The sequence below is a fragment of the Thunnus thynnus genome, chromosome 3, assembly GCF_963924715.1.
Source record: "Thunnus thynnus chromosome 3, fThuThy2.1, whole genome shotgun sequence".
NCBI lineage: Eukaryota > Metazoa > Chordata > Actinopteri > Scombriformes > Scombridae > Thunnus > Thunnus thynnus.
In genome coordinates, this window is record NC_089519.1 from 32,719,737 (window position 1) to 32,738,405 (window position 18,669).

The following is an 18,669-nucleotide window of genomic DNA, read 5'->3' on the forward strand; positions in this document are numbered from 1 at the left end:
CGGGAAGAAGCTTGTCGGAATCTTATTTTGAAAGGAGTACTTGATCCCAGTATGCATTGCGCGTATTAGCAAACATAAGGGGTAAAATGAATGGAAGAGACTTTAGCTAGACTGTAAAAACATGAAGTTAAAATTGGTTACTAATTGATTTAACTAATTACATCAGGAAAATCAACATGACCCACCCCTAAATTTGAACTTTTTTTGGTAAGTAAAACAATAACTCACACCGCTGTGAGAAGAAAATGCTAGATGGAGTGTAAAGTGTTGTTTGTATGCTAGTCAGGTTTGTATACAAAAATCTACTTTTCAAGCTAGAAACCGGACTTCCAGAAGTCATTTTAGTGTCCTTTGAGGAAGCCAGTGAAGTAAAATAGAGTTTTTGAGGGGCCAAGAAGTAACGTTAATACTAGACGACTTACGGTTCTAAATAAAGTGCAAGTTTTAAATTAAAAGGGATAAAACCACATAAGAACCAGCTGCTAATGAAGGGGGAATTGTTACTGACATGTGTTTGTTTGTCCACACAGGTTGTGTCATGGCGTTTCCTCTCCCCAGACCTCAGGCTCCTCAGCTTCCCCAGCATCTGCTCAGGACCGTAGACTGTCAGCAAGGAGCTGTCAGGGCTGTTCGCTTCAATTGTAATAATGACACACAAATATTCATCATGCTAATGTTGAGACTGTTGAGATAAATCAATATCCAATATATGAAAACATGCATACTATAGTCTGACTGTAGTCCAGTTAAATTAACAGAGTAAAGTAAATACTCTGCGTTCTTTTCTTCTATTGTGTCATGTTTGTATTATTTAAGTCTGTACACTCTTTGTGATGTCAGCTGCTTCAGCTTACACCTGTCTCTGTCTCCTGTCTCCCTGCTTGATCAGCTGATGGGAACTACTTGCTGTCCTGTGGCAGTGACAAATCTCTAAAGTTGTGGAGTGTGAGCCGAGGGACCCTGTTGAAGACGTACAGTGGCCACGGATACGAGGTTCTGGATGCAGATAGGTGAGCGAAGAGTTGTCACAGTCACCTCACCTACACTGTGTCAGGCAGGTCGATTCAGCGATATAGTTTCATCAAATTACATGATAAAGTAGTGTAAACACATGAAGAAGGAGAAATGTTGAAAAGATGTCCTTAAGAGATAGATAGATAAAGGAATGGGCAGGATGACTACATGTAGGGCTGCAACTAACAACAATTCATAATCAGTTCATCATGCTGATTATTTTCTTGATTAAACAAAGACTTTGTTTGTTTGCAATGTAATGTAGGAAGTTTTGTTCTTGTCTATGTTTGACAAATGTTTCACCACTGCAACTGTATTTTGGTGTTCTTGTAAGTCGATGTGAGTTGGGCACTGGTATGCACATGACACAATAACTAACTATACTTTACTGAAGTACAGAATAGCGCTTTATAACTCTTAACCCCTGCATGAATGAACCGTTCTTGTTTCTCATTGGCTACTTCCACAGTTCCTATGACAACAGCCAGATCTGCTCCTGCAGCTCGGACAAGACAGTGATCTTGTGGGACGTCGCCACCGGCCAGGTCACACGAAAGCTCAGAGGTCATGCCGGGGTCAGTTCTGCTGTCTGTTTGTTTGTCACACCTGCACAATGTCACTTTGTTTCTCTGTCTGTTTGGTTTTGCTTTTTTTCTTGATCTCACTAAAATTTTCTGTCTGCAGAAAGTCAACTGTGTTCAGTTCAATGAGGAGGCAACTGTCATCTTGTCTGGTAAGTCTCCAATCATGTAACATACCTACAATACATTATTCAGTATATTAGTGTGTGGTCCAGTCGATCAAAACTAATATTGATCATTTACTGTTTCAAATTGTATCACTATTATTAGAGTTTTATGTTCATTTATTCATGCTGTGTTTGTGTATAAATAAAAGTATTATATCTATTTTTCACCATTCAGGTTCCATAGACGGGACCGTGCGGTGCTGGGACACCAGGTCCCGAAGATTTGAGCCCATCCAGGTTCTAGATGAGGCTCGAGACAGCATCAGCAGCGTCAAAGTGATGCAACATGAGCTGCTTACAGGGTCAGAAAACTACTTATTTTGCCATTATTTGGATTTGATTTTAAGATTAATTCACAAATTACTAATGTCTCCTGTTCATTCAGACTGCAGCAGTTATAACGTTTTATAACATACATTTTAAGATTGCACTGACACACTCTTCTCACAACAAACATCTTCTGTTTAGGTCGGTGGACGGCAGAGTGAGGCGCTACGACCTGAGAATGGGACAACTGCATGTGGACTTCATCAGCAGTGAGTAATCTTATCCATTACGGTATTTTCCACATTCAGAAAACATGGTGACGACTATTATTCTGTTGAAGATGCATCCCAGCAGTGTAAGATTTATAAAAAAAAAAATGATAATATAGAATTACAGAAGATGAAAATATAGCTCATAAGAGTAGAAAGCTAACAGAAAAGTAAAGTTAAGTGTTGATATATCATAAAGCAGTTTTTGTTTTTACACTAAGACATCAGTTCTTAATGTGTTACTCATGTGATCATTCACATTTTCACCTGCTCAGTAAAGGACGTGTGTGCAGAAGTTTTAAATGCACTTGTAACTTGTATGTTTGTGTGTTCCAGGTCCCATCACCTGTGTGTGTTTCAGTCAGGACGGTCAGTGCACACTGAGCTCCAGTCTGGATTCAACGGTCAGACTGCTGGACAAGAGCACCGGAGAAATGCTGGGAGAGTGAGTGGTGTTCAACTGTTTCTCTCATTTAGAGCATGATGCCTTCACATCACTGGGTCTCCTTCCACTTTGTTTAAAAGATAAAACAGTGTGATAAAACAGTATAGGAAGGGATCATTGTTTTGAGTATACAAGTCAATAAAAAAATCGATGAAATTTTAGTATAAAAGTCGTAAATTATCGTTTGCAGTTGTGAAAAATAGTGTCAACATTTACAGGTTTTTTAGTACTTGAAGTACTCATAATCAGCAGAGCATTTGAATCTTCTCTCTATATTTTATCTAACATATGTAAGGGGGACAATCTGAGTTGTGCATGCTGCAACATTACCAGCAATATCTTTAATCAGCTCCTTCTAAAAAATCAAGATATTTTTCCAGGAAAATCTATAAAAACAAAAGCAGTGATTCTTAGTCATTTTAAAGAACAACATTACACTAAAACAATATTTAGGCTTGAACACTTTTATTCCACTGTTTAAGCTGTAAACTGTCATCTATGTTTCAACACATTACCAGCATTTGTTTTGTTTGTTTGTTTTACTCAGGTATACAGGACACAAGATGAAGGGCTATAAGCTGGACTGCTGCCTGTCCAATAAAGACACCCACATCCTGAGCTGCTCAGAGGACGGACACGTCTACTGCTGGGACCTCGTGGAGGTAAGCGTCCCGTTAAACAACCTCCGTAGAGCACTGAACGTTTCATCACAACCGTTTTACAAAAGTACAGTGGACAGAAATACTAACAAATATTTAACAATAGCATGTAGAGCAGCAGCCTGAGTCCTCTTTTATAACAGAATAGCAGAGGAGTGTAATAGTGGACTCGGTTGACAATCTGTCTTCAAGAACCAGTCCATCCTCAAAATCAAATTATCCTCACTATGCTATTTGTCACCAAATTTTCATCAAATTTTCGTTGCGTCCCTCACTTCCAGGGTTCTCTGTCCTTGAAGCTGCCGGTGGGGAAGGCTGTCGTCCAGTCGCTGTCCTTCCACCCCACAGAGACCTGCCTCCTTACAGCCATGGAGGGGCGTGTCCAGGTGTGGGGGGCAGAGCCAGAGGAGACAGAGGAGGATACGATGGCCACATAGAGAGGGTGAAAGTAGTAGAAGCGTACTGAGAAGATTCCTGTTATTCTAGTAACAAGGCTATACTGTCGTCCTAAAGAAAACCAAATTAGGATGCCTGATGGAGTTATATAAAACCTAATGTGGCATCTTACTACCACGTTTAGTTTTTCTGTCTGTAAAGACGAGGTTGCTGGTGCTGGAAAAGAAGTGCTGAAAGAAGGAATATCAGGAATCGTAAAGGCTCACGTGGACTACCCAAATCAATGAGATCATAACTGGAGTGTGTGTAAATTTATAAATAACCATGCTGGAGAAGTGGTTTTATTTTAGTCCTGAGGTGAGCTACTTTCAGACAGTTGCCGTCTAAATAAAGTTAACTCTTCAGCCAGATTCCCAGTCTGTCTTTATGGTTGTTAACTTTACAAAAATGTAGTTCTTTAAAGCGGAAAGCAAATGCTGTTGAGATTTTGTTACCAGATGTTTCACAGAATACACAATCTGGATATGAATTCAGCTCATTAGTGAGTCATCTCGCCCGCACGCTATTGGATTTATTAATTTTTGTATGACATCAAAATATTTTTGTACAAAACCGAATAAACATTTTCTTTTATAATTCACACCACATTATGTATTTTGTCTTCTTTATATAAATGATACTCCAACCAACACGGTTCGGTTCTTTACAAGCTTATCTTTATTAGTACTGTACACAATGAACATAGAGATGAGCACGTTATAAAATAAGTTAATCAGCATGACAAATGAATGGCAACAAATAAATAAATAACTTATTATACATAAATAAATGTTTTAAAATGTGGCAGGACCGTCGGTGTCTTTGTCTGAATTGTAAAGAGCTTCACTCGGCTGCATTTGTCGAACCACAAGATGTAGCTATGCAGCTTTGTACACATGATCCATTCTATTATAAACCCCAAAATTGCACTAAAGATTTTAAATAAATATATATGTCAGCGTATTTACAAAAAAAATGTCAAGTAGTTTCTTGTAGAATCGTGTCTCTGATTGAGTTCTGCTCTTCTAAACGGCGTTGTCAGGATATCAAAACATTCAGAATAGAGCAAAATCAGTTGACATAAGTATGAAAAAGTATTTACATTTGAAGACTTCCCTTCCAAATCCCTTTATGTATTTATTGCAGACGTCAAATGAAAAACTCCCCTTTTTTCCAGAATGCAAACTGTTCATGAACTCAGAAAGCATCCTGGTTTTTAGCTTGACTGATATCGGAGTAGTTTTTTTAAAGCTCTCATAAGCCAAAAGTTGTTAAATTCTAATCCTGTTGAGGTTCATGAGATCTTCAGTTGAAGTCAAACCATTTAAATCAACAAAACTTGGAGTTATGAGGTTTTCACCCAAAAGCGACTCGTGTCAATTTGGGGAAAATAGCTTGATTTTGTGACATAAAACATGAAATATTGGAATGAAAGTTGTCGTTTTCAGAAATTACAAGAAAACCAGTTTTGTCCTCCCAGATCATCTCGATCGCTTCATACCGCCCCACCCTTTCACTCCCCGCTTCACCCGTCTACGTTCAGCCCTCTAGCCCACACAGCTGCAGCCCGCAGCCGACAGCTTCTCCACCTTGTGCCAGCGGTGTGAGTTATCGAGGAAGGCCATGTCCTCATGGTGGGAGGGCCGGCAACAGGGCGCGTTGTGCCACAGCTCCCCGGGCGCCGGTTGTGGGAGCACCCCACTGAGCTGCAGGTTGGTGAGGGTGAGGTCGTGGTTGGAGCGAACGCGGGGACACGTCCCGCTGCAGTACTTGAAGAGGACGGATTCGTCTGAGTCGTAGCCAAGCCCGAGGTCTCGAACCTGCAGCAGGATGGAGTGCAGGCCACACTGGGAGTCATGAGTGGAACGGCGTGACCGGACCGGGATCGGGACGATGGAATCGGGTGATGGCCCAACTTCAGAAGTCTCTGTTTGGCCATCTTCTTCAGCAGGATCTCTGCTTTTGTTGTCCTCACTTGGAGACATGTGTGATGCTGTTTCTCGTTTCTGATCTAGAAAAGGCAGAAAGAGTTATCTATACGTATCATATGTACCAAATTACTGGTAAGAAATTTATCAAAAGGGTCCTAACTGACAGCTAAGTGCAACTACTTTCAAACTTCACCCCAATCCACATTGAAACAACAAATATTTACACTCTAGCTAAAAGATCAAATTTCTCAGTATATACACCATATTTAACACAACATTGGGAAATTCAGTAAAATGTAGATTTTAGCCAAAAGGTCATAGGTCATGACCCTCATTTCAGCCAACACTCACCGATCAGTGACCTCAGCCAGTGGCCCTCTCCCCTCTGGATGCAGAACAGAATCACAACCAGCTTCAGCAGGGACCTCATCGCTAGAGTCTGCTCTTCGTCTACGCCGTCGCTCAAAGAGAACCAGACGTGTCTGCAAGTGTTTGCGGGTGCGAGTGATGCTTAAGATGTAGACGAGTCGCGACCTCCAATATATAGCCCTCGGAGATGAAGGGGGGTGAAGGGACGAGACGAGGAGGTGTAGGGGGGAGACAGACACTAACCCGTTACTTGCCAACAGACTATTCCATTCACCTGAGCCTGACAGCTAGCGTAGGAGGGCAGGCGGGCGTTTGACCCAGAATTTGTCCTGTTGGGATTATCTAATTGGTGTAAATCACTGGTTTATTGTTGAGTTTCCCGCAGATGTTTTTCCAGAGGACTCTGGCCCCTGGCAAATGGAGGGTTGGGGTTTCTTAAAAGGAGTGACTTGAAGGAGTGGACAATGATGCCACTTTGATGATGCTGAGAAGAATGTGTGATAAATGAATCATTAGAAAGATAGCAAGACAGACACGGAAGTGGAAAGGCAGCCAAGAGATACGTTCATAGACAGAAAATTATCAATCAGAAAATTATCAATACACAAACAAAAAGCAAAAAAAAAAAAAAAATGAGTCATGTAGGAAATGTAAATGATGGAGCTTTTAAAAAGTTTAAAAGAGCAAGATAAGTCATTGTGGAATGTCTTTAAATAGGCCCCCGTTGTAATCTGCTTTAGTCACTTTTCTAATTTTAAAGGTAATTTCTGAGGATTGATAAAGGAACGTAAGAAGAAACTCTAAAAGGTTAAACGCTGAAGAGAAAAAAAGGAAGTCAGGTTATAATTAGAACACAACAGGGCCTGTTTCAGCAGACATTCCACAATAGGTGACTCGTCTTGAAAAGAAGACAGAGCCGGTCCATAAATTGAGGGATTGGATCAGCAATGTGTGGCTGACATGTAGAATATGTAGAATATGCATTATGTAAAGGTCATAGGGCCCGAACAGGCAGTGAGTGGAATTTGGAGTTTGCAAGAAAGTGCATATTTGGACCCTGTTTCTGCCATACAGGTGCAGGTCAAACACCTCTGTGCACCTTTTTATAGCAAATGATGTGACTCAGGCTGAAAATATGGATAACCGCTGAATTAGGTAATGAGCTGCCAAACCGTCTGGTCCTCCTCTATATCTGAGAATACTGAAACCAGTCGCTTTAATCACAAACAGCCCTACAATAACACGTATCATTCTCTCTAGATTTATATCTGTGAACTCCATCTAAATTGATCACATTTATCTTTATATGTACCTCACAATTAAGACTGCTTGTAAGACTAAAGTAAGTGTAGGTTTATTTCTAGTAAGTATTTCCAGTTCATTAAAATCATCCATTAACAGCCAAGAATACAGATGTAATAAGGCATTATGGTTTGCTTTACATTTTTGACTTTTTAAGTACAGTTTTATGTATTTATTGTTTATTTTAATGGAGACAAGTATATGGTGTTGGACTAATGCCATGCACCTTGGCATTTATAGCATAAGCTGGTTAACAATGTCTGTACGGACCTTCATACAAATATGATACACAAAACACAACAACAAAATATGTAAAACAACACAACTCAAAGAGAACCAACAGATCATACAAGACTACACATCTGGTTCCTTTTTAAAAACAGTTTTAATTTGATTTACAAAAGGACACCTTACGGTTCCTCAGGTAGTAGAAGTACCTCAAGAGCCTGTTTTTTTTAGATATTTATGGATAAGTTTAGATTAATATTAGCAAACTGAATAACATGATCAAAACCTGACATATGTAGTTTCTTAAGAATACGGCAGTGGTGGGAAAGATGTCAATTAAAAAAATCAATCAAATCAAAAATCAATTACTTATTTCCAATGATTTCTGAAACCTTTTGACAGCAGGGTAATATCATAGAGCCAAATGCGAACTATTTAAAATCACTGAAATTTGAAAGTCTTCACGACACCATCGTTTTAGTTTAAATGAATGACTTGCTTGACTGTGGAGGATGGATTTACTTCATCAAGACAAATTGTCTGTTTAAATGTTAACTGAGGCAATTTCCTCCAAACACACTGCTTCAGTTACTGTATGTTGCGTAGACAAACGGCAGCAGCACAGTTACACAGACTCTTAACTGCTCTGGATTATAGTGTGCTAAGAATATTTAAACATATACAGTATTCTTTGTATAGGCGAAATGCACATTGATCAACATTATGAAAGTAAATGTGCATGTGAAAACTCTTTCAGTCAGGTGTTGAATTATCTATTAAAATAACAAGAGACAATCTGTAAAGTCTAAACAAGAAAAGGTGGAACATAAATGGTAAACAAAGGAATGAACATTAAAGAAAAGAGTAAGCAGTTCACATAGCAGGAAATATCCAATGCATGCGAATAATACAATAATCAAAAAAAAGGATATTACTTTTACAGAGCTGTTTTAGTATTTGCCTCCTGGTTTCACTTAGTTATATTTAGACAAGAGGAGTATGTCCAATGAGATTTTGAGTTTATTTATTTCAGTTAAACAGCCCCATTTCTCATTTATTATAGCACTGCTGATATGAATTAAAAAGGAATCATCCCTAAATCTTGAACTCACAATGATCCATGAAATTTACTGCCAGGAATTTCAATAATTCTTTCCAGGATAAGGCTTTGGAGACTGCACAAAATGAGACATTAAAATGAAAAATGTATTTTTAAGCAAGCTCCACCTCAAATACAGGTGTTTAACAACACTGACTATATATTTCTTGGACTATCTGCTGCTAGTCCAAATCATCACCATCACGCATTCACCTCATGCAAATGCTACACTTGCTAAAGTAAAAACAATTTCAGTTGGACATAACTGTCTCCAAAATTTTTAACCATTTCATACGATTCATATTCTGACCCTTCACAGTCCCCCCTCATAATTAGTCTCTATATCAAACTTCTGAACCCATTTGTCATTCATGAATACGTCATCAGTCATTAATAAATGTATGATTAATCCTTACTGAAGCTTTCAGAGAGCAGAGAGAGTGTATTCTTTAGGTTTTACACTATTTGTTTCAAAATCACACTGTACTATGGCCTTATGTTACCTAAAACAGCCATAATGATTTAAGTTCTATTTATTTAATGTAAAGAATGCAACAACATTTTTTGAACGGTAATTAAAAAAACAAACAAACAAAAAAATAGTTGCAAATTTAACCCAGAATACCTTCTATATACAAAAATGTATATCAACAGCACAAAAACCTTTTTCAAACGATAAAATTTCAGCCTAAAAGTTTACAGTTTAATGAGTTATTGTGCAAAGAAATTGTGAAATCTTGTCTGAGCCGCTTGAACAAGTTGACATCTGGTGTTTAGTTTTAAAGGGGTTCAGAAATTCAACCATTGAAGCGCCACTGAGCAAAACCCCGCTCTGGTACTTTATAGTCTGGTCTTTTAGGACTATGGTTATACTGGGCAGCTTTTAAGTGTCAGTACATACATGCATGTAACCTTCATCTTTGTGCATGCAGTATACAATAAATGAAAGTTCTTTGTCAACCTGTACAGGTTAACAACAATAAGAGCTCCGCTTGACTCAACTGCCCTCAGCCAAGCAAAATGCTTCTCACTGAGAGCACCCATTTTTCCGGTAATTTCCATGGAAAACAAGTGCACGAAAGGGCAAAGAGCCTGACACATTCCTTCTACTTTTCAAAGAGACGCAGGGACGAAGGCCAAGGAGAGAAATGAAAAGATAGTGGGAAAGCGTAGGAGGTGGTGGGAGAAATACAGTGGAGATAGAGCAATCCCTTTGGATTACAGACTGAAAAACCAGTCTGGAATTCAAGGATGTCAGAGGACAGGAATGGGAAGAACGTGCCATCACTTTTGTCAAAAAAGAAAGAAAAAAGACACAAAATGGTGACAACATTTGTATACTGTGGTCAGGCTGGTCAGATCTGAACACACTGCCTGATACGATTCCAAAACTAGATACCCAATATTTTTAAAAAGCGTAACCTACTCTAATGCCAGGATCGATATCACAAACTTAAAACAGAGTAGGGCCCCTTTATATGGATATTAGTATATATGTATATATATATATATATATATATATATGTGTGTGTGTGTATATTGTTATCTAAGAGCTTATTTACTCAAGTACTGTTCAATTTGTTTCACAATTTCGGTATAATTTGAGGTGTTGTACTTTTAGTATTCCCGTTATATACAACTTAACATGTTATAATGCATTATAAAATGATTATAATGTATTACAACTAAGAGAATTATAATACACTATGGTCCTGTCAGTGAGTGACCAGCAATTATGAAGTATTATGATACTTGACCTTATAAGTCATTATAAAATGCTTTATAATGTATTATGATTGTTGTTATAAATCATTATGAATATTTATGAGTGCTTATAATTGTATTTATATGGATTATAATGTGTTATAAGTATGTTTATAATGTATTATAGACATGGACATCATAGAAAGTGTTACCAATATATATATCAACCTCTACACTGATACATTTCAGAGGGAAATATTTTATTTTTTATTTTATTTGTGCTACACTATTTGTTACATTATTTTACAGTGAAGAAGATTAAGATTTGACATACAAAACATATAACAACTTTATTGGCGAGTTCAACACTTTTGAGGTGTACATGCTCAGAATTGGATTGGTTGATTTACCACCCACCTGGCCCAAATAATGGCTTCCTAATTGAATTTGCTGAGTTTTTACCTTCTGTGGTTGTTAAACTTGCCAAAGTTTTGATTGTCAGTGATTTCAATATTCATGTTGATGATGCATCAGATAAATTTGCCGCTGAGTTTTTAAGCACTACTCCATCGTTAAATTTAATGCAACATGCATCAGGGCCAAACCACAATCATGGTCACACTTTTGATTTGGTTTTTACTTTGGGTCTGAATCTTAATACTTTATGCATTGATGACTTTTATGTGTCTAACCACAAATGTATTATTTTTCATACTGTCTTCAATGCTGAAACCCAATCCATGAAATGTACGACCCATTCTTGCACTCTCAACAGCCGCTCTGCAGACAAATTTGCCTCTGTCTCTGTAGACCTTACTAAGGATATGGCTTTCCCTGCCTAGACCGATGATTTAGTCTGATCCTTTAATAACCTCTGTTTGTCAATCCTAGATGTTGTTACTCCACTTAAAAAAAATCTCTTTGTACGGTTAACTCATCCTCTTGGATGACTGACGACATACGCTGTCTTAAAAGAGAGTGCAGAAAGGTTGAGTATGGGTGGAAACACACTAAATTGGAGGTTCATTTTATTCCCATGAAGGAACTACTTTCATCTTTTAATAAGAAAGTGACAGAGATGAGAACTGCTTATATTTCTAATTTGATTAATTGCAATAAATCCCAGAGCTTTGTTTAGCACTATCGATAGATTGGTTAACCCTGCCTCTCCCCCTGTACTGGTCTTTTAAAATAATGACTGTGAAATGTTTTTATCATTTTTTGTTAACAAGGTCACTGATAAAAGGTCTAAAATATTGCCTTCCTGTACCCCTGGAGTAGACTGTCTGGTCTGTGTTTCTTTATTTAGCCACTTTAGCCCAATATCATTGGAAGAACTCACAGCCATTGTCTTCCAAAAGCGCCCCTCCTCTAGCTCTCCTGACATTCTTCCAACCACTCTTTTTAAAGATGTTTTCAGTTCCTTTGGACCATACTTACTCTCTATTATAAATAGTTCCCTTAGCTCTGCCTGATTATTTTAAGCATGCGATTATTCAGCCACTCTAGAAGAAGCCAAGCCTTGACCCATTGCTTCCCAGTAACTACAGACCTATATCAAAACCTCCTTTTCTTTCCAACGTCTTGGAAAAAGTAGTATGTAAACAACTTGAAGGAATGAAATCTTTGATAAATTCCAGTCTGGTTTTCGTGTGGGGCACAGTAACTTCTCTGATTAGGGTTTCAAATGATATTTTAATACATGCTGATGCTGGGGAATGTTCAGTTCTGTTGCTGCTTGACCTAAGTGTAACTTTTGACACTTAGTAGGCTCCAGCAGTGGGCGAGTATAACCGGGACTGCCCTAGACTGGTTTGCCTCCTATTTCTCAGACAGGAGTTTTTCTGTGGCCAATGATCATTATGTCTCCTCATCTGCTCGGCTGACGTGGTCTACCCCAAGGTTCAATCCTTGGTCCTTTTCTTTGCTCCCTGTACATGCTCCCCCTTGGTTTCATAATTAGTCGATTTAAGTGTATTTCTTATCACTGCTATGCGGACGATACACCGCTATACTTTTCTTTCAATTTGTATGACCTTAGCAAACTCTCTACCTTGCAAGACTGCCTAATAGCTATCCAGAAGTGGATGTCAAATAACTTCCTCCAACTTAACCCTGACAGCAGTCCTTATTATAGGCCCTGAGAGCATTTCTGAGAAAACACAGCAGCGTATTGGTCCTCTAGCAGAAAATGTTAAGCGAGCCTCAAAAAACCCAGGAGTTTTCTTTCACCAACACAAGAACTTCGAGTGGCACATAAAGACTAAGAACAAAAATCAAAGCTATACTATCCTTTCAAGATCTGGAAAAAAATCATTAATGATTTTCTCTCCTCCCGTCTTGATTATTGTAACTCCATGTTCACAACCCTGAAACCCTTAAAATTCTTTTAATTACCTATAAAGCACTACATGGCTGGCCCCACGTTATATTTCCAAGTTATTGTGTCCCCTGGCCACAGTGAGATCACTGAGGTCTACTGACCAAAGCCTTCTGGCTGTTCCGAAATCTAGGCTTAAAACTAAAGGTGACTTTACTTTTGCAGTTGTGTCCGCTACCCTCTGGAACCGTCTTCCCCTAGTTATAAAAAATGCTGAGTCGGTTGGTAGTTTTAAGAAGCTGTTAAAAACTCACCTGTTTCGTAAGCACTTTGTCCCATAATGTGTGATTGCCCCATGTAAGTTTTATTGTTTTTATTGTTTATGTATCTGACTTCTGTGTAGTTTTATGGTTTTTACTGTTTTTTATATTGTTATTATATTGGTATATACATTGTACAGCACCTTGTAACTCTGGTTTTGAAAGGTGCTTTATAAATAAAGTTTACTTACTTACTTTATAAAATATGATGCATTCTTACAGATCAAATTGTCCAGCTGCATGTGAAAAAGTTGATATAACCTCCAACTTTGTCAGCTAAATGCTGCTTACACATAAATACATCAGTTACAATGATACAACACTACAACATATGTAATGCTCTAACGTGACTGGGATCATCATCTACATAAGTAGGAATTGCTTGCTTTTGATACTTAAAATACATTTTTTATGGTATTACTTTTATACTTTTAACTACAAAAAATTATGAGTTTTAATTACAAGTTAAAAATAAAAAGCAATACTGTATATTACCTGTTTAAATATAAATATTCATATGCAAAATACACACATTTACATAATGGAAGCAGCCATGTATTAAGAACTACTGGTGGCCACTGCAGCTCAACAGGAGCAGCTGGGGGATTTGAGTGTTGCTTCAGGGCATGTAAGCAGTAAATTCCTGGTTGTTTTTAGGGCTGTAACCAACTATTATTTTCATTATTGATGAATCTGCCAATAATCTTCTCAATTAATCATTTAGCCTGTAAAATGTCAGATTTTAAGCTTCTAAGCTCTGGGCGGCATTCGGCTCGCTACATGATATATGGGTAGACTTTTTTTCACAGAAGACATTTTGACACATCACAGTAAAAAAGTATGGGTGTAAATAATAAAATGAATGACTGAAAATGAATTCCATTTAGCTGTTTCACTGTCCTGCTGGCTCACTCTAACACTGTCATGGTTTACTGGGACAATTGAATAGAGTTGTTAATGTTATTAGTAACACCTGTGCTTTTACTACTATGACAAGTCAAAATGTCTGCTGTGAAAAAAGGCGTATTGTCTGTTTTCCGGTGTAAATCTTTTTTTGGGGCATCATAGGTCTTTGATGGTGCATCACTGCTCCCTGCACTCTGTCTCCTTTGCATTCCTGTATGTTTTTTGTCACAGGAAGCCAACATATAGATCAAAGATATGTTTCTTTTAAGATGTACTGTTTCCTGTATGTACATTAACTCAATAGGAAATATGAACATATCTTCTGCTTTGATCAGTGGTGTGTACTAACCTGATTTTAACAATTAAAATAATGATTTTGTAGTGTTTTTTATTCTCCCCTATGGGTCTTCAAACTTATACCAAAACTATTTCCTTAACACTTGAGGAAATTTTACCAATTTGAGTTAGTATTGTCACCTGAAAAGCTGAAAGTGCCTAAGCTTTGTAAAAGTAGAATTTATGGCAGAACTGTTGTATTGGATTACATTAGATTGCACAGGTGTTCCTAATAAAGTGGCTGGTGAGTATATGTCTGTAGAGCATAAAACACTTTTTTGAGAGAAATTTTAAAAACTTAATTATTCATATTTTCAGTGATTTACAGTAGAATACAGAAATGAAAAGTCATAAAAATTAGTTGGGATAAAATCACTTTACATGTAAAAAGACTGTATTGTGGTTTTATTTCTTACATTTTTCTGCTGTATTTGTGTGTATGAGTAGTTTTTTTACAAACTTGAACTGTTCTATAATGATATTTTGAGTGATTATCATTAAAGATTTGTACATTTGTTGAGGCAACAGTCATTTTTTTGTGTTTCTGGTAGCTTTACACTTTCTTAAAGTGACAAAATGATAAGTATAGCTGAGTTTGCGCTGAAAAATGTATACAATGAATGTGGGGTAAGGATGGTTTAAAACGTGAAAAAAGACAAAAAAGACAAACATTAATGCATTCAAAGTCGGTAAAAATTAACCAAAATGAAACTTGACTCCAAAGGGTAATGTTCACGAAAGTGTGTATGTAGAAACTGAAAAACCACAGAAATATTGATGTCTGATTTGTAGTACAGGCATAATCCAAAGGGATGGTTTTTCTACTGAAATGTTGACTGATGTGACTATACAGCATCTAACTGCAGTGTTATTGTAAGTTATCAGTTTCTCTGCAGCAGTCATCAAGACAAATCAGAGCATTTGTTCCACGTGATAAATTAAGGTTTAATCGCTCCAGCATCCATGCGAGAAGGTTGTAAAAGAGGAAATGATTCCAGGATCTTATATTACATGTTACATTCAAACTGTATGAATACTAATTGGATGAGGCCTTTGGTGCATTCCTGGGTGAGCTGGTCAGACAGCCAGTCCATATAGGGATCGTCTGAGCTGAGCGGGGCAGGAATGCAGGGAGCAGCCTTCCTGTAACTGGAAATATTCGGAGAAGATTTAGCCTCGGAATCTCAAACTCGCGCAGAGCTGCTCCTGTTTACGCCGTAAATCTGTTGGTCGGTGCTGAAATACTTGACCATGTGTCATCGTGGCGCAAGAATCTTCCCAGCCTCTCTCTGCAGCAGCTGATTTCACTCTCAGCACACACCCCTCCTTTGGTTGGGAACGTGTAAGTCAGTGACATCAGCTGCAGACTTCTCGACCATGATGAAATAAGGTTGAGAGATATACTCTACGTGACCAAAAGTATGTGGACACCAAAATAAAGTAGAACGGAAACCCGAACATTACACTCATATACGACTGCTGAACATCTCAGTACAAATCCAGTGGCATTAATCTGCTGCTGTGACAGACTTGTGGGAAGGCTTTCCATAAGATTTTGGAACCTGGCTGCAGGAATTTGATCCCATTCAGACACATGAGCATTAGTGAAGCTGGCAACTGAGGTTGGGTGATAAAGTTTGGCTCACATTCTGTGTTCTACGCTACACCAGTTCATAGAAGTGTTGAATGGGGTTGAGTTCAGGACTCTGTGCAGGCCAGTCCAGTTCTTTCTCAGTAAACTGAGAAAACCATTTTTTTTATAGACTATAGTCTGGGGCATCATAACATGCTGTAGCATTAAGATTTCCCTTATTTGGAGCTAAGGGGTTTAGCCGAATCCGGGACCAAAAGTTTGCAAATATAAATGAACTGGGGTGTCCACATACTTAAGGCCACATGGTGTAACTGTGCTATACATAGTAAAATCTAATATCTGTTTGATTCAGTACAGTTAGGGGTTCAGTTAAAACCATGGATGTTTCATAGGAATAATTAATTAATAATAATAATTATTAATCTTAATACATCCATGGTTAACACACACTTTATAGCCAGTTCCAGCTGCCATTTTACAGACTCAACTAATGCAAAGGAATAGAGTGAAAAAGTTCATAATATGAACAGTGAGAAAATGACAAACTGCTAAAATACTGGATAAGAGTCCAAGTTCCTGATAGAACCTGATCAGCCAATCACACGTCAATATCAGTGTATTACACATGTTTGCAGATGTGTAAAAAAAAAAAGAGAGAAAATGTTTCAGAGGCTTCATTTTTATGTATATATGTGACCTTCCATTTTTTTTTTTTATTTCAAATTAAACATGTTTTCTTCTTTGGTAATAAAATTAATCGCAGACAAAATATCTTCATCAGAACTCTATAATATTAACATATTTGATTTCAGTTTAGTTCAGATCAATTTCCATTTAGGCTCCAACTGTAATGTGCAGAATGATCTCATCTCCTTCAGTAAAAGCTAAATAAATGAGAGGTTCCTGTACATATGAGGCTGCCAGGAGACCTCACAGATTTAAATGACCCTTAAAGTGCAATAAATACCATTAAGAAATCAAAAACATTTTTCAAGGCGTTCAAATGTTTCACTGAAACAAAAAAAAAAGATCAATTTTCTCTTTAACTTTTTTATGCTTCTTAACTCCACTTATTCAATTTACAATATGGAGAAAAAATATATTTCCTTATATAAATGAAACAGATATAGTGGATTAAATGCTCCAGAAAATGACGCACTTGAAACAAAACAGAAAGAGAAGTCCCAAAAAAAGAAGACCATTTAAACACAAATAGATCATTTCAATACAAAGACAGCACTGCAGTTGACGTCACACAGAGGATTTGGTTCCAGGCCAAAAGTTATTCCTGTCGCTATGCTGACTTGTTCATTCTTAATTCATGTGAATTATGTAAACCAGTTTAGTCTGTTAGGTTCCAGCCTACCAAACCAAAATGAATACAATTTCAGGTTTTTTGCGGTTGACTCACAATGTTGGACAAACTTTACACAATAACAGGACCTCCAACAACCAAAGTCAGGTACGATAATGTGGGATAAATGCTTTCAACATGTCTGCTGCCTTCATCATGCTGTAAATTCCTTCATTAGACTCTATACTGTTAGTGGTGTAGTCAGTGCACTCGTAAGTCCATGTGTGTCCACAGCAGGACTGCACAGCAAGGACGTGTCCTGCAGGAGGGAAACCAACTCAACAGGACCAGGTGGAGCTGTCTTCTTCTGTCCAGACCCTCTGAGGGACTCCCGGGCCTTTTTGCAGACTGCCCTTTTCGGGTCGCTGTAGCCGCTTAACCTGGAAGCGAGAGATCTTTTGGGTCGGGGCCTCTTCAGCTTCTTCCGCTCGGGGTCGTGGACGACTCTGTGGCGCTGGAGGCTCTGCTTCATAGCGAAGGTCTTCCCGCAGCCTTGGTGGGTGCAGGCGAAGGGCCGCAGCTCCTCGTGGAAGGAGTTGATGTGGCTCTGCAGGTTGAAGGTCGTGGTGAATGACCTCTCGCAGCCGTCCCTGGGGCACTTGAAGACTACTCGCTCGTCACAGTGGACGTGCTGATGCTGCTGCAGGAACCAGGAGTCCCTGAACACCTTGCTGCACTGCTCGCACCTCAGGTTGGGTCTGTGCTGCTCCTTCCTGTGCTTAACATACTCAGTCCAGGTCTTTCCAGTGAAGATGCAGCTCTCCTCCTTGCAGGGGTAACCTCTGTGCACCTTCTCATGTCGCTTCAGTTTGCTGGGGAAGGCGAACCGCATCTGGCAGCCTTCATAAGTGCACTGGTAAGGGGGAAGCTGGGTGTGCTGCTCACACATGTGGGACTTGAGCTGCTTGTTCTTCTTGAACTCAAGCCCGCAGCCGTCAACTTTACACACGTACTTCCTTTGCTCCTGGGTGTGGACGCGGCTGACATGTCTGGCCAGGTTTGAGTTGGTGGTGAAGGCCTGAGTGCAGCCGTCCACGGTGCAATGAAACGGCTTCTGCCCGCTGTGAGTGAGCTCATGTCGGGCCAGGTGATAGAGGCTGCAGAAGGACTTCCCGCAGCCGTCGTGCTCACATGTGTGCGGCTTCACTCCCGTGTGTTTACACAAGTGAGCGTCCAGTTTCCATTGTTTGTTATACGCCGCCGAGCAGCCGGGAAACGAGCAGATGTAACGTTTGTGCGGCTGCGTTTTAACTTCCATTTTTGCGGCATTTAGTAATGACAGAAGATACAAGTTTGATATATTTTACCTCTGAAGGCATGCAACACGCGTTCAACCTCACCCGGTACTTCCCACAGTGCTCTGCAGCGT

General features: G+C 38.8%; 2 protein-coding genes across 2 annotated transcripts; one reads left to right on the top strand and one right to left on the bottom strand.

Moving 5' to 3' along the window:
• The first annotated feature begins 45 nt into the window (after positions 1 to 45).
• Positions 46 to 4,443, top strand: wdr83 (WD repeat domain containing 83). The gene is made up of 10 exons (XM_067585443.1): positions 46 to 207; positions 531 to 641; positions 890 to 1,010; positions 1,484 to 1,589; positions 1,699 to 1,747; positions 1,938 to 2,064; positions 2,231 to 2,298; positions 2,635 to 2,743; positions 3,291 to 3,405; positions 3,684 to 4,443. The coding sequence occupies exons 2-10, from the start codon at positions 539 to 541 to the stop codon at positions 3,837 to 3,839; spliced, it is 954 nt and encodes a 317-aa protein (XP_067441544.1). The 5' UTR covers positions 46 to 207; positions 531 to 538; the 3' UTR covers positions 3,840 to 4,443.
• An 11,937-nt stretch (positions 4,444 to 16,380) lies between these two features.
• Positions 16,381 to 18,571, bottom strand: gtf3aa (general transcription factor IIIAa). Its single transcript, XM_067585447.1, has one exon. It carries the CDS (start codon positions 18,556 to 18,558, stop codon positions 17,482 to 17,484), a length of 1,077 nt encoding a protein of 358 aa, XP_067441548.1. The 5' UTR covers positions 18,559 to 18,571; the 3' UTR covers positions 16,381 to 17,481.
• Positions 18,572 to 18,669: the final 98 nt, after the last annotated feature.